This window comes from Pocillopora verrucosa, chromosome 3 (assembly GCF_036669915.1).
Source record: "Pocillopora verrucosa isolate sample1 chromosome 3, ASM3666991v2, whole genome shotgun sequence".
Taxonomy (NCBI): Eukaryota; Metazoa; Cnidaria; class Anthozoa; order Scleractinia; family Pocilloporidae; genus Pocillopora; species Pocillopora verrucosa.
The window spans coordinates 17,568,077-17,583,639 of record NC_089314.1 but is presented as its reverse complement, the minus strand read 5'-3'; the positions used below and the strand labels follow the sequence as shown (position 1 = coordinate 17,583,639).

Below are 15,563 nucleotides of genomic sequence, written 5' to 3'. Positions count from 1 at the left end.
AAACTTTACAAAACAGTTCTATTTTAGCCTAAGGTACAAAGGATTAGGTCATGCTATGAATTATCTAAAGATCATGTAATCTAGTACTAAGATTGGGTAGTAAGGAATTTCGCCTTTTATGAGATTACTCGCTTTCCAAAAAGCTCAGATGGATACCAACCAAACAAATGGCCGTGACAAGTGACGGTTACAGTTTAACACTTATTACGGTTATGATCCAACAACAACTGTTTACGGCTGACTAAATAGGAGCTGGCAGCATTTGCACCTTCCTGAGCTTAGTAAAATCTCGCAGTTTCCACGTTTAATTATATATATATTTTTTTAGCGTTAGGACAATAATTTGATAACTGAAAATCATATCGTTACATAATAAGTCTTAGCTTTTTATTCTGATATTTACAGTTTGCTGAGGTAATTGAAAAAGTCGAGAAGATTTTAAAAAGAGGCTTAAAAAAGGCGTTACGTAGCACCCTCACCAATTAAAAGGTTGACATCGAATAATGATAGGCTGATACCCAGAGACCATTAATACGTCAGTTGTAGTCACAAATTGTGGGCGCAGTGGCTCGCTTCATAGGGAGTACCAATATGTATAGGACCTCGTACCAGAGCTTAGTGACCCCGATCGACCAGTAAACTTCTTGTGATCGGGAGCTATTATCAGAGCTTGTTTATTTCCCAATCGACAACCAAACGTCTTGTGTTAGCGAGCTGCTATTAGAGCTCATTCGGTCCCTCATAGAGCAACACACGTTTTGTAATCGGGAGCTCTCACCAGAGCTCATTGAGTCCCCAATCGATCAAAAACTCTGGCGATCAGGAGCTCTTAGTAGAGTCATTGACTCCCCGATCGATCTCCGATCGATCATAAACTTCTTGCGATCAGGAGCTCTTGTCAGAGCTCGTTGACTCCCTGATCGATCAAAAACCTCTTGCGATCAGGAGCTCTTATGAGAGCACATTGACGTCCTGATCGATCGACACACTTGTTGTGATCGGCAGCTCTTATTAGAGCTTATTTGGCTCCCCGATAAAGTAACAAACTTCTTGCGATCAAAAGCTCTTATTAGAGCACATTGACCCCTTGATCGACCCACAACTAAGTTGTGATCGGGAGCTCTTATGAGAGCTCATAGACTCCCTGATTGATCAAAAACTTCTCGCGATCAGGAGCTCTTTTTAGAGCACATTGATTCCTTGATCGACCAACAACTAAGTCGTGATCGGGAGCTCTTATAAGAGCTCATTGACTTCCTGATTAATCCAAGACTTCTTGTGATCAGGAGCTCTTATCAGAGCTTAATGACTCCCAATCAATCAAAAACGTCTTGCGATCAGGAGCTCTTATCAGAGCTCATTGACTCCCTGATCGACTAACAAACATGTTATGATCGGGAGCTCTTATCAGAGCTCATTGTCACCCCGATCGACAAACATTGAATCTCTGATTGACCAACAAACTCTTTACAGTCGAGAGCTCTTATCAGGGCTCACTCAGTCCCTGAGAGGACAACACACGTTTTGCGATCGGAAGCTCTTATCAGAGCTCGTCGACTCCCCGATCGATCAAAAACTTCTTGCGATCAGGAGCTCTTATCAGAGCTTATTGACTCTCCTAATCGACCAAAAAACCTTGTTATGATCGGGAGCTCTTATCAGAGCTCATTGTCACCCCGATTCACAAATCCATTGAATCTCTAATTGACCGGCAAAACTTTTTGCACTTTTTTTAGACTCCCTGATCGACAGACAAACTTCTCGCGATCAGGAGCTCTTATCAGAGCTTATTGACTCCCAATCAATCAAAAACGTCTTGCGATCAGGAGCTCTTATCAGAGCTCATTGACTCCCTGATCGACCAACAAACATGTTATGATCGGGAGCTCTTATCAGAGCTCATTGACACCCCGATCGACAAGATGATCAGGGCTCATTGACCCCGTGATCGATCAAAAACTTCTTGCGATCAGGAGCTCTTATCAGAGCTCGTTGATTCCCTGATCATCCAACAAACTTCTTGTTATTGGGGGCTCTTATCAGAGCTTATTCCCTCCCTGATTGATCAGAGTCTCCTTGCGATCAGGAGCTGCTATTAGAGCTCAGTGACTCAAGAATTGATCAACAACTCACTTCCGATCGGGAGCTTTAGCCAGAGCTCATTGGCTATTTGTGGAACAACAGGAGAGGTTACAGACACATTTTTACTGATAGTCAAGGTTCTTGCGATTGGGCGCTCTTCTTAGAGCGCATATAATCTCTGGTTCACCAAGAGAATTCTTGCGACCAGGAGCTCTTATCAGAGCACATTGAGTCCCCGATCGATCAAAATTGCGATCAGGAGCTCTTATGAGAGCTCATTGACTCCCTGATCGACCGAAAATCGTGTTGTGATCGGGAGCTCTTATCAGAGCTCATTGACTACCCGATCAACAAACAATCCTCTCGTTATTGGAAGCTCGTTTGGTGGGCATTGAATCTCAGGTTAACCAATAGAACTCTTGCGATCAGGAGCTCTTATTAGAGCTTATTGACTCTCTGATCGACCAACAACCTTCTAACGATCGGGAGCTCTAACTGGAGCTCATTGACTCCTGCTTTACCTAACAAACCTCTTGTGTTCTGGAGCTCTCAACAGAACTCTTTGGCCTCGTAGTTGACCAACAAAATTCTTCTACTACATTAAGGAACTGCCAATGTCACATCACTCCTCCAAAGATTATTTTATTGAGTTGAGTTGTACTGGATGTATCGCTTAATGTTTCCTGAACGCATAAGTGTTGGTACTTCAAAAACTTGTAGCGATGACCTTTAGGTACCAGGCGTTCATGATTCGACGTCAAACCTTTTGTGAGGTGGGAGTGGCACTTGATCGACTTTTTCAGGCTTCTTCCCTTGATCGTCCCCTCTACGTTACCTGAGATAACTGAAAAAAATGTATTTTTGCTCGGCAGAACTACTGTATGTATTAACTGAAAGGCACCTACTGACAAAAATTAATGATTCTCCGTCAATAGAAATGTATTGAGAAATTTATGGCGGTAATTGACCCTATCTTCGCTGGGATGTGTAGGGTTTGATGATTGTAATGCATATCTTTCAGCTTTCAAACTTTCAACTCTCGTATTAACTGTAACTATTCATCATGTTTCTTTTTTAGAACTTTAAGCCCTCAAAAGTTGTAGCAGGCGAGTCTCTAAACTGACTTCCTTTGTTTAGGATTGTGAGATTATAATTATCATAGTTTTCCTGTTGTTATTACATTGTAATTAAATAATCTCTGTAACGAAGTCAAAGTGATTATTTAACAATGTTCACTGAGACTGAGGCTGGTAATTGTTTTAGTATAACTGCTCAGGTTCTTTTTAATTCTATTGTAAAGAAAGAAAACATTGCGCATAGTTTGTTACAATTTTGTTGATTACTCATATCAAGATAAACAGGCAGTTTTAACAGGTTTATTTATTACAATCAGTAAAAGCTGAAAGTTTTTCAATTTTTTTATTGGAAGGACACTCCTATATCTATACGTAAAAAACAGACAAGGAAATCAAGCAGCAATCAGTTGTATAATGAAAGAGTAAAGAGCACTGTATTAATTTTACTTTGCTCAATATTTATGCTATGTTATCCTATTTTCCTTTTTCCTCTAACTATTACGTAAACATTTAAGGTTGTCTTCAGTAGCATGTTGCTTCTCAAGCAACATGCTACTGAAGGACAACTTAAAATGGACAATTTAAAAATGGTTGGTGCAATTTAGGCCTGGAGCTTCACCATCTTTATCGAAAGTATCTTTATCGTAAGAATGTATTTCTTTGTTTTTTATTTGTTTTTTTTATCTATTATAATTATGTAACGATTTTTTAAGTAAATAAAATAAGATGTAGGAAGTAATAGTCTTTTTAAAGAAATCAGATCTGGGTGGAGGTGGAGGTGGAGGTGAAAAATAGTATAGGCCAAAATTTCCTCGGCATGAAATATATGCCTTTGTCTATTGATGTGAAATCACTCTTCAGTACTTTGAAGTCGATATTCCCTGAATATTGCTCGATTGTGGGATAAATTTAGATTGGATTTTAAACGTTCTGGCTGGCAGAACCAAGTTGCCTCACACAAGTAACAAAAATAAAGCCGGCCGTCAAGTCACGGTGTTTTAGAAGTGTAAAACTTGTTTGGTAAAGCTCGAAACAGAATGGTAAATAAACAGGATAATCGTACTTGAATAAACATTTAGCTCGAAAAGTCTCGAGGTTTCTTTTGGGCGACTTTGTTTCCTTTTATAGATTTCTACAAAAGTTTCAGTTATCATTCGCTTGTTTTTGGGAGAGCGGTTGCATTTTGCGCGGGAGGTTGGCGCGCGGTAAGTTGTCGCGCAGACAGCCAAAATTGACCCCTTCGCGCATGCCGTTTCTTGCATTGTTACCTATTAAAGGCCAAAGAGGTTTCTCAACAAATGACTGATCTTAACTCTTGATGATTCATGGACAATGACCTGTTTTCTACTGTATTTTCTGGAATACATAAAGACTCAAATTCTCATTTCTCTGTTTGCCATCCTACCCAATGTGATCGCTCATCACTCTTACCGTCAGAGAAACATTAACTTTTCTCCCAGGTTTTCCTGTGAGACTTTAGATCTTGGGCGGGACACTTTCCTACATAGTTTCCCTTTTCCACCAAGGATTATGAATAAGTTCCGGCAAACGTTCGGGGAAGCCTGACGAAATGTTGGAGGGTACCTTTGCTACGGACAAACATCTCATCCAGGGGGAGTAGCAAAACTTCCAGTTACTTCATGCCACAGAAAACTGGACAAGGTCCGGCTGAATGGTCACTTGTCTTGGCAGATTCTACCTTTTCCACTATTTACAATGTATCTCTGGAAAGCTAGATAATTTGTGGTGCTATGAAGCAACAATCATTCATGTCATTGTGATCTTCCGGGTGACGATTTGCTTGAACAGCATATTTGTTGAGTTAACTGACTGACTTTTTCGGCAGCCTGAATGTTCCAGAAATCTAAAAACAATTTTCGCAACAATAATCGACAATAGCATTTTAAGGACGAACTTCAGTGCTTTACAAATAAAATATCTCAGCGTGATGTGTCATTTCTGAACACATCTCTAGCCTATTCTATTATTAAACCTTTAAACAATGTTCAGTCGATGTTTCTTTCCTGCTGATAAATTTTCCCTGTACTTTTACACCGGCTCGATATCTACACAAGCTCTCTTAGAACCTTTTCAACCGCTTAACAGACACGTCTTTTATAATCGTCGTCGCTTCCAAAAGGTATCAAACGAAGTATGCTGGCGCCCATGTGGCATGCACTCCTTCCCAACGTTAGCTCGTCTCAGGGAAAGCTTTCTGTTCTCCTTTGAAACATTACGAACCGAATTGATAAGATTTTAATGTCTCTTAATTATCTTAATAATTCACTAACGAAGCAGACTGAAAACTTCACTCAGATTCTTTTAATATACATTTCCCTTTATTTCCCAACACCAATAGAGTAAGATACAAAAAGATGCCCAAGCGACATACAGTATCCATCGTCAGCGATTTGTGTCGTCTAACATTATTCATCTCCATTTTAACTTAGAGAGTAATACTTATTTATCTGTTAATAGTTGCGATGTCAGTTTATAAATATGATTTAGATTTTCCGACAGTGAAGTCTTTAAAACAATTACATAAATAAATAGGAAAATTAAAACAACAATGTTGTAAGCCTTCTGTGCCTTGTGTCTACCTATAAATATTAATATTAATCGAGTCCTGCAGAAACAGTTCATCGTAATAAAATAAGCTACGCCATTGAAGATCAAAATACTTTGTTTGAGTCTGACTTCAGTTGTTTGATACTCGTAATGGTTACTTCGTATTTCCACTTTGTTGCGCGGATAAAGGTGAGAGAAGGCAACTAGCATTTTGTGGCTTTTTCATAAACTTTTTTTTCTCTTTCAGCAGGGTTGCACTCATCCAGCTACGTCACGGTTCATAAGGCTATCCAACTATACTCCTTATTAATTTTAAAGTCTGTGAATTAGCTATTTAGCTGTATCCATATGCTTCTACTCACGTTCCCTAAATAAGAGTTATCTCAAGCTTTATAAAATAAGAGTTAACATTATGAGTTATGTTCTAGGCTTACTTGATTAAGTGTGATAGTTCGAGTCCTTCACTTAGCTTCAAGAGGCCTTTTCGAGGTACTTTGTAGAATCCTACCTGTTTTCATTCATTGTGAACTCCAAATTTAAACTGGAAGAACAAAAACCTGAGTGCTAGCAAAACAATCTTTTCATAACACGAGGAAGATTTCAAATAATCTTCTTCGAGAGAAAGTAGCAGTAAGTCATCGTTTAGAAAAATTCGGTAAGAACTTACTTAATAACTCAACAAAATGACATCAAATCAGTTTTCATCTCTTCCACTTTTGCTTCTAGCTTTTGAGTTTTTTCCTTTGCTTTTTAAGCTATTACTGCCAGTAATTAGTTCATAAATAAGCCTCTTGGAGCCTTTTGCAAATCAAATCATTCACTCTTAATCTTTGGTGAGGAAGACCCACCATCAAATTTATCAACCATCTCTTTCAAAGAAGGCAAGGTCTCCTCTAAGGTTACTTTGCACTTCATATAACAGCGCCGGGACTCTTCTAATTCGCGTTTGACTCTGTTGCCCTCACGGACCGTCTGATCAATGATGTAATACTCTTGAGCCTTGCGCACGAGCAAAATCAGCACCAGGATCAAAGAACCACCTTCCCAAACGCCTGGCATGGAAGCCCAGTAATAGCGATCTAAAGAACGATTGAAATGGAGCAATGGAAAGAGGAGATGTAGTAACTCACGGTGTGGATAACGACATTTCGACTTCGCACTGTTTCAACATTTAATTTGATTGATAAAGCCGACAGCGTTACGCGTCACCCTATGAAGCACAATGTATAGCTTTGATTGGCTCGTGTTCATCGGCTGTTTTCCACTCGTTGGAGGAGGCTGTATCTTGCTTTTCGGACATCGAACTCGAGTAGTAAGAGGTATTTACGAGCTCACTATCTTGCCTTGGGAATTATTTCATTTTACGAATAAGTTTGATTTCGTGCAGGGTCTTAAGGGAAAGCAGTCAAGCTAAACACACTCTCTCGCTCTCGTATGGCATTTGTATCCTGGTGCTGTCATCTCCTTATTTTTGGCCAATGTCAGATACAACTAAACCAACACCCTATTACAAACAAAAGAAAGATCAACTTACGTCCAAATACTGCACTTGCGAGAAGAAGCCCTGTGATTACTTGTGAAATCGTCCACTTGACTGCAGTGTGCGCTTCTGATATCAGTTTAGTCACCAATCCTTGTAAAATGTGTATGTCGACTCCACATCTGGCTAAACGACCCCTCAGGATTCTCAAATCCCATTCCCATTTTATCAAGTCGACGGTTGAATGGTAAGGGAAGTTGCCACACTGCAAAATGATTTTGACACTTGAAATTTACTGTTAGTCCTCGGTAACTTTGCTATTCCTTTAGTTCAATTGTTACAATCTGATTGGCTACGCTACTCGCCATCTATTCCGTGATAGAGAGGCTTTGGTTGCCATGTAATGGTACTGATGGTAGAAGGGGTGTTGATAGTAATAATAGTACATGAAAATCATGGGGTGGGAGGAATCAGTAACATTCATGGCTGTTGTAGCTGTTGTGTCAACACTTTTGAGGTTTATTCCCGCTCTGGCGCCTGAAGTTTGTGATGCCGTTTGGTTTTTTTCGCTGGGAATTTCGAAATGTTTATGATAAACAGCTCTACAGCATAGATATCCTAGGATCTGCTCTTGATTAAGTATCTTCTGTATGATTTAAAGCGAGAACACTCTGAACAAAATATGGATGAAATGCAAATACTTAGTGATCGTTATCTAAGTTAAGTAAAATGACGCTGTGAGTATCTTGAAAGTGCAAATTTACCTTGTCCTCCTCCTCTCGTCATTGCATATTTGCTTCATATTAAGTTGGATTTCTTCTACGTCTCGTTTCATTTTGTCTCTTCCTTCAATGTCTACTGGTGGTATTTGTATATATTGAACCACTGTACGCGCTGTAGTCAGAACAATGGCAAAGGATCCCCCCGGCAAGTTAAACAAAAGTACAAGCAGGGCTGCTATTACTTCGGCCAGCTTTTTTGTTGCTGATGGATTTTCAGCTTCAATTCCCCGTGGTTGACGATGAGGGGCTAGCTCTGAAACTTGTCGATTACCAGTCTCTTGAAAAGGGGTCGGTAACGTCTTTTTATCATCAAGCGAATCTTGAACGGACCCCTTTACAGAATCTCCGTTATCCACCATTTTGGCTCTCTTTCTTCAAAACAGTTAATTCCTGCCAGATGGAACAGAGCTTTGAATAAGACCTACGCTGTAATATTCTGGTTCATACATATTCTTTGCAACTCTCGATTTTCAGCTAGGAATCTGTGATTAAAATGCCTATTACAATTTATTTATACTGGATCAACATTATTGAAGATTTGTAATAACTTAGGTGTTTGGCACCAAATTTCCTGGAATGAAACTTTTGCATTGCATAGAAGACTCCCAGATAAATAAACTGCGAGCAATGGCATGTAAGTAAACAGTAGTTTGATTGTTTTTTTTTTTTTTTTAAAGAATGATTGATAAATAGAATTATACGCTCCTAACTCGTGGGCAAGTTATCTAAAAAACACCAGGAAGTTGTTTTCAATATTATCTTTCAATGCTAAGAGGACTCAATTATCCTCAGCGAGTGATATCTTAATTGGATGACATTTCTTAAAAAAAACCTGTCGAATGACATCGATCGCGATCTATGCCACTCGTCTAACTTGAACAACAGTCTTGAGAAATGCAATTCGAGTATCTTTTTGAACTTTCCCTAAGCTAAAGCATTGAGTTTATTTTTTCTATAAGTGTGTTAGTTATGTTTTAAAATCCCATGCCTTAAACTTGGTGAGTTTTCTGTCTATTTCTTAGAAACCGACTGGTATCAACAAACTTAACAAGATATCCCGAGTTACATGTGGATATATGCAAATGTACAAACATGTTCGTGATACGCTGAGTAATTAACTTCGAGTTCCAGAACAAGGAATCAATCAAAAACTTTTCCCAAGGGCGAAAAATAATTGCAGCACCTTTTTGCTCTCAAGTTGGAATATATGGGGAAAGACAGAAACATACCCAGTCTCACTGTGTTTGAATGGCTTTCGTGACCTAACACACAATAACACTTTTCACTCGCGTGACGGGTCCACTTTGAAATAAATATTCTCGCTCCTCGTCCAAAATTGGGCTTAAAAACGTTTTGTTGAAATCTATTTTGATCATTTCCACACATCCAAAAGAAAAAAAAAAGCAATCAGAAGGATAAGTAAAAGTCTGACCGCTTGACAAGAGAATGAAAAGCTGTGATGTGTGATAAAATTCTTGGAATCCTGAACAATTACGACACACATTTTCTCAGAAAGGATGAATGTATTTTCTTGTCTGAGCTTAAAATTTAGGTATTTCATGGTACATAGAAACACGAAAATATATATTCCTCCGTTGTTGGAACCAATAAAACACAGAACTGAGGAATTTGTCGTCGCAAGTCGACTGAAGGTGAGTTGTGAAATCAAAATAACGTAGTTTTTCACTTGAGTGCAAATCATAATCGAAATTTTCTTCGCTTTCACGGATGGACGAAGCTACAATGAAGAACAAATTTCTTACCTTTTCTAAAGTTTGCATAAATACTTGAGCCATATGCAGCAACTACGTATAAATTTACAATACAATACATTTGATCGATCGAATCTGTTTTTAAAACGTTGACAACTCTCGCGTATTACATGAGTATGCTTTTGGTTTCCACGAAAACATGCAGGCGTGCAAACCAAGTAAGCTGCTCTTGGAATCTGCTCTTCAAATTATTTATTTGCGACATATTAAGAATTTTTTCACTTAAATATATTAGTTTAGGTCTATGTTTTATCTTTTTAGACCCACTGTGAGATGTGAACGGTTATTTTGAGTCGATCGTAAGTAGAACGATCGACGGAATTTTTATCGGAATGAATAATTGTTATTTAAGCCAATTTCTGTGTTTATTCCGATAGAGAGAGATACGTTTCGAGGGTCATAAGAACTTCCTTTAACTTCCGCAGCAAATCCGTTCCTTTTTTTGTCCTTTACAATTAACATCGCAAGTTGAAGATAACACAAATTAACCATGAAGGTAAGGAAAGCTTATATTTAAGGTAAAATCATTAAACTTTGAGTGATGTCGAAAAGGTCAGATTGAAGACTTATAGTTTCCTAGAAACAACAACAACCATAGCTTGTTCAGAATCTCTTCTGATCACATGAATGATGCGAAACAGTTTTTAATTTTGGAACGTACTCCGTCACACTAATTTCAAACTCAGCATCCCGATTTATTGTATGCTGTCTTTAAGAAGGTTTTGTTAAGTACGTGACCATGATGTCAATGTTGGCCTATCTTCACATGCTACGGCTTTGAGAAATGCTCTTGCAATTTTGTCTCATCAGCTCCTAATCAGTTTAACTTGCCTATCTAGGTCGACATTGAAGAAAGAAACAACTAAAGGGCAATTTTTTCGTGGATGATTCTTACGGTTGAAAACGAGTGTGTGATACTAACAGGAATTCAATGTCTTGAAATTTTGTCATTTTTGCCGTTCGGATCTTGCCGCACAGCGTCTCCTGACCGTAAAGGAAAGGATTTCTCTCAAATAGTTGTTGTTATTGCCCTTTAATTTTTTTTATGTTCTAACCCGTATATCTATTTGTCGAGCGAGGAGGTATTACGGAAATGTTTCGGTTTGTTCAATGTTTTGTTCACTATACAAATTCGAAATTCTCAATGGGCACCTTACGAAAACTTTACATCTAGGAAATCAAGAGATCTTTCCCTCGTCTTCTATAGAAAAATAAGCCTAGTTAAGGAAATGAATCTTGTTTTTCAATTCTATTTGAAAGAAGAGAAACTTTGGTAACCATGAGCGAATGATAAATGAGCCGCAGCAAACCAAAATGGTCGCTCGGTTAACACTGACCAACAGAATAATGATTAACTAGTTCTCTCAACCTTACTTACCTTTTTTTTGATTACACAGAATGAACTGTGAAAAACTATTTACCACAATGAGAGAGCTAGGGGCGAATGCCTAACTTTTATGTCTGCCTAAAAATGAAACTGAAAATGCTTCGGTTGTTTTGCTAATCGTGTCATGAGCCTATCACGCGACCCAAACAGCCCACGCTAGAAAACTTGGTCACTCTTAAGTCGGTCAACGATAGCTAAGAGCACTTTTATCATATAATAAAATGGACTTCAAATACTTCCAAATAGCTGGTACTAGGGTTCTTTTCCTGAGGTTAACACTTGTTCTTATTCCCCTACATCTAAGTAACATCTTCGGTAACCACAATGTTGAATGCCTGATCCCTTAGAAAGAGTCGGGGTACATCATCTTTCCATCTTTTCTTAGAAAGGCCGTTAAAAAATTTATTTACTTCCAATGAGATGTTTTCAGAGCTTTTTTATTGGGTTTATTTCACTGCAAACATATATAGGGATGAAGGATAGAAAGATGCAAAACTCCAGCTTTCTTTAATCATGTTTCAAATTTCGTTTCATTTTCCTCCCGAGATCAGCAAACCCATTTTAAAATTCAATGACATGTATGTTCTAGTTGTAAACACGTATTATATCAAGTGAAGGTCCATAACCTCGAGTCCCTCTCGGCATGCCATAATGCAAGTTTAACTCTCTTTAACCAACGCTTTTGTACGGAAGCATCCATCTTATTTTCCACGCTTTTCGACGCACTATTTTGATCGGTACTTCGCAGAGATGCAGGGGTCTCAATATTTTTTTTCCCATAAGCGACTGCTGATGGTGTAAAAGGCGGCTGTGCCCAGAAAGAAGGCTATAAGGCGAGACCCAAACACTACACTCAGCTTGCAGGCTAAACAAACAGCGGTAAGCGGTCTTATAGGACTTTATAGCAGGTGTAGGCCGCTATAAACGACGGCTTTTATCGAAACTTCTGGAAATGCCCTGAAGTTTTAAGCAGCATTCTGTGAATTGTTTTTACGCATTCTAAGAAGTTTTCCGGAAAAAAAAAACAAAATCGCAATGTGCATGCTTAGCTACCGTGACAAGGTCGAGTACGTTCCGAAGAAAATCTTTGTTGTCGCCTAAAAGGTTGCAATTTACATTTGTAAATCAGTCAAAGTGTTTTGAAACTAAAATTTTCTGGATGTTGATCCAATATGTGCTAAAGGATAACAAACGAATTTTACTTGTAGTAAATACAATATTTCTGGGGTAGATTGTATGTTTCTGTCTCTGAATTTAACAGGAAGTCTTGAAATCCTTTAGCCATTACATGAGCATTTTCCAAGAAAATCCGGAATAAGGTGAATTTTTCGTTTATCTCACTGTGATTATTTCAAAAATTGCACCTTCTGAACAAATTAAGCTTTAAATAAACCTTAAGGGGACGAAAATGAGATGATTTCATTCCACTCAATCACAATGCACTGAGAGGCAACAGAAAAAGTAAGCACACTTCAAAGTTTTGCGCTGTAAAGTCACTTAAATATCTAATATGAAAGAGTGGCCATTTTCTTGGGAAATCGATGTGGCTAAAATCTTCGATCGTCTTTGATGATCGATAGCTACAAATACACATGTGTTGACTTATGACGATTGCATTCAGTACTTCAAATTTTATCCATAAATGGAACTTCCAAGTCGGTGCACTAATCACAATCGCGCACAATCGTTGCCGTGAACTGCACTTAGAATTCAAAATCATCCAAAGTCTGGTTTACTTTAAGAGGTCGGCACTACACCTAATTGATCGTGTAGTCTGATCGTCCGGGTGAGGAACAGTTATCGGTAATAGCGACTGATGTTTCAAAAACCTGAGCGGAAGTCATTTTAAAGTCGAAAGAAAAGTTGTGGTCAGTCGATTGTTGCCGGTTCGGATACTCTGATTTTTTTAAATAACGTGATAAAGACTTTCTGAGGCCTACGTTTCTAGCGGTCGCCCTTTGTCAGATCGTTTCTAGTTCTAGCGTTAGCCCTTCGTCAGAGCGAATCAGGATGTGGCCTCTATCTACACGAATCAACTTTGAGAAATGTTCGTACGATTTTGTCTCATCAGCACAAACCGAGTTGTAACGAAATGTGACATAAAATTCCTTTAGGAAACTCTTAACTGAACGCCATTTGATTTTGCAAAAGATGTTCTTTAAGATGATGATTACAACTGAAAACGAGAACGTGATGTAAACGGAATTCAGTTCGACAAACAAGATCACAGGCATGATGTCTTGAAATTTGTCAATCAGTTTTGATTTTTATGTTAGCCGTTCAGACTGAGCCATAGAACGAAGAACTATTTCATATACTGAGAAAGAAAAAAGTAAATACCTAGCTTTTATTCCTGTACAAAACTGAAAATGCTTTGCTGGTATTTTTCTCCTCGAGAGACGTTGAAGAACTGTGAGCTATGAGCGGAAGACAAGTAAACTTTTTATCGAATCCTATCAGATGACTGACCTACAGCACGATTATCAAAAAGTTCTCTCAACTTTACTTACCGCTTCACTTTCGAACAGAATTGGCTGTGAAGAACTATTTGATATACTGAGGAAGAAAGGACTAAATACATACCTTCAATTCCTTTACTAAAACGAAAATGCTTCGCTGGTATTTTCGCTGTTCGTCACCTGATTGTCACGCGACTTGAATACAAAATGGCTCGAGGTCTTTTTTTTGTATCACATAACTGAAGAATATTAAATAATTGCCAACAGCTGGTAATAGTACTTGTTCCCTTTCACCCAAATGACAAATTGAATAACGGAAAACAAACACTAATTCATGCACCCCAAGGAAAGAAAGATTTATACATCCACCTTAGAGTTAAAGGAACATGTTCTCGCAGAGGTCATGCGTTCAATCCCGCATAGGCCTGAATTTTTTCGGGCCTTATTTGCTAAAGTAGTGTTTATTACTGCGAAAATTGCTTTCATATTCATTTATCATAATTGATCTTGTTGCCAAGCTCACGGCTTTTCCATGTTAAACGAGCGACTTTTTCATTCCTTTTTGGCTTTGTGGTTTTGATTGGAAGGTTCTGAGTTCAGAATAGAAACTTAATATCTCTCGATTCTTCCGATTAAATAGCGAAATAAACTCACTAAAGAAACAGCTCAGAAAACCGATAACCTGAAAGTACGTAAATTCAAGTTTCATCTGTGTCTCTGAGAAAAAGAAAGAGACTGATTTACTAAGCTTCTGATGGAACATTTCTTATACTGATAGTTAAAGTTCTAATTTTCTTCCCAAATATCGCGATGATTTAGCTATGGTAAAGCTGTAAATTTCAAAAAAGGAAATAACACCGTAAAATATTTTGGTGGCAACGTTGCTTGTATTTCACTGTGTTACATGCGTATTCTTTGTTGTAGATGTCTTCCGGTCCTTCTTGGAAATCACTAGTCGCGAGCCACCACAGGATTATTTTTCTTCAGCAATGTAATCTGAAATGCAATCTCCAGCCCGTATCAATAACGTTGAGAGCAATCGACAAAAATAGTCGATGGGGGAAGAATTGGATTTTCCCAAACATAGAGTTATTGAGCCAAAGCATTGTTTCTGTGCATTTTAGGAATGTTCCGGGTGAAACGAATTATTGTCGCGAAGTTATTTAACTGTGCCTACTGACCTGAACCGAAAGGATGGTTTAGCACTTTTTAAATAAACTCTTTACATTATTGTTTTCATTTGAAGTTTTTTTACGATTATTAATTCTATCAAAGCCAAAAGACAACTGGATGATAAAACAACAATTCAAAATATACAATTTGCATCTCCTAAAATGTTTTGCAATTCTTGGAATCTTAGAAGCAGCACATTTTCCAAGAAAATCGTGTTTACTGTAAACTCATAATACTTTTCACCGTTTTTTTTTTGTCTATTTTTCTCGCTCAGCTTTCCGTCAGAAGCTTCCAAAGTTGGTCTGGTGTTAGCATGTGTTAGAGATGACATTCTTGGTTAATTTTCGATTGCCTGACCCTCTTTGAACGAGATGATGTTCAATCATGGCAATTAAGCATTTTTATTAGACATTCAACTCACTATCTCTCTCCTGATTGACCGAAAGCGCACAGTGAAATTTCGAAGGGGTATTACAAGGTAATTTGGTTTCATCAACTGAGCTGAAAGAGATTCTAAAGTTGGTATTTCGAGTTTTAGCCCTTTGTTGGACTGAATTCTTCGTCAAATCTCTTCGTTAAAGCGAATGGATCCGCTCTGACGAAGAGCAAGAGATTATGAGACGGGCTAACGCTTGAAATGTCGGCTTCAGAGTCTCTCTATGGTTAAAACTAAATTATTTTCAAAAGTGTTCAATTCCTCTTAGACAAAGAGACAAGTCCAAGCTTGCTGTATTGCTCGCCCAAGTCCCTTCAGCACTCCATACGGTAGGAGCACATATTTCCG

The 15,563-nt window shown here is 38.3% G+C and overlaps 1 protein-coding gene and 1 long non-coding RNA gene across 2 annotated transcripts; one reads left to right on the top strand and one right to left on the bottom strand.

Annotated features, from left to right (window-relative positions):
• Nucleotides 1-6,495: 6,495 nt before the first annotated feature.
• LOC131781906 (uncharacterized) lies at nt 6,496-13,878 on the bottom strand. Its single transcript, XM_066164301.1, has 5 exons — nt 13,731-13,878; nt 7,971-8,378; nt 7,520-7,523; nt 7,261-7,471; nt 6,496-6,805 (listed from the first exon to the last, which is right to left on the bottom strand). Exons 2-5 carry the CDS (start codon nt 8,345-8,347, stop codon nt 6,540-6,542), a joined length of 858 nt encoding a protein of 285 aa, XP_066020398.1. The 5' UTR covers nt 8,348-8,378; nt 13,731-13,878; the 3' UTR covers nt 6,496-6,539.
• Nucleotides 9,539-15,171, top strand: LOC136279884 (uncharacterized). Its single transcript, XR_010717043.1, has 3 exons — nt 9,539-9,640; nt 10,186-10,256; nt 15,054-15,171. It is a non-coding gene; the product is annotated as an uncharacterized lncRNA (long non-coding RNA).
• The last annotated feature ends 392 nt before the right edge of the window (nt 15,172-15,563 follow it).

What these genes read in the sequence shown, in the direction of transcription:
- LOC131781906 (XM_066164301.1), bottom strand. Translation starts at nt 8,347, where the DNA reads ATGGTGGATAACGGAGATTCTGTAAAGGGGTCCGTTCAAGATTCGCTT. An exon ending in CGCAAGTGCAGTATTTGGAC is followed by an intron (nt 6,806 to 7,260) that starts GTAAGTTGATCT and finishes ATCGTTCTTTAG; the next exon opens with ATCGCTATTACTGGGCTTCC.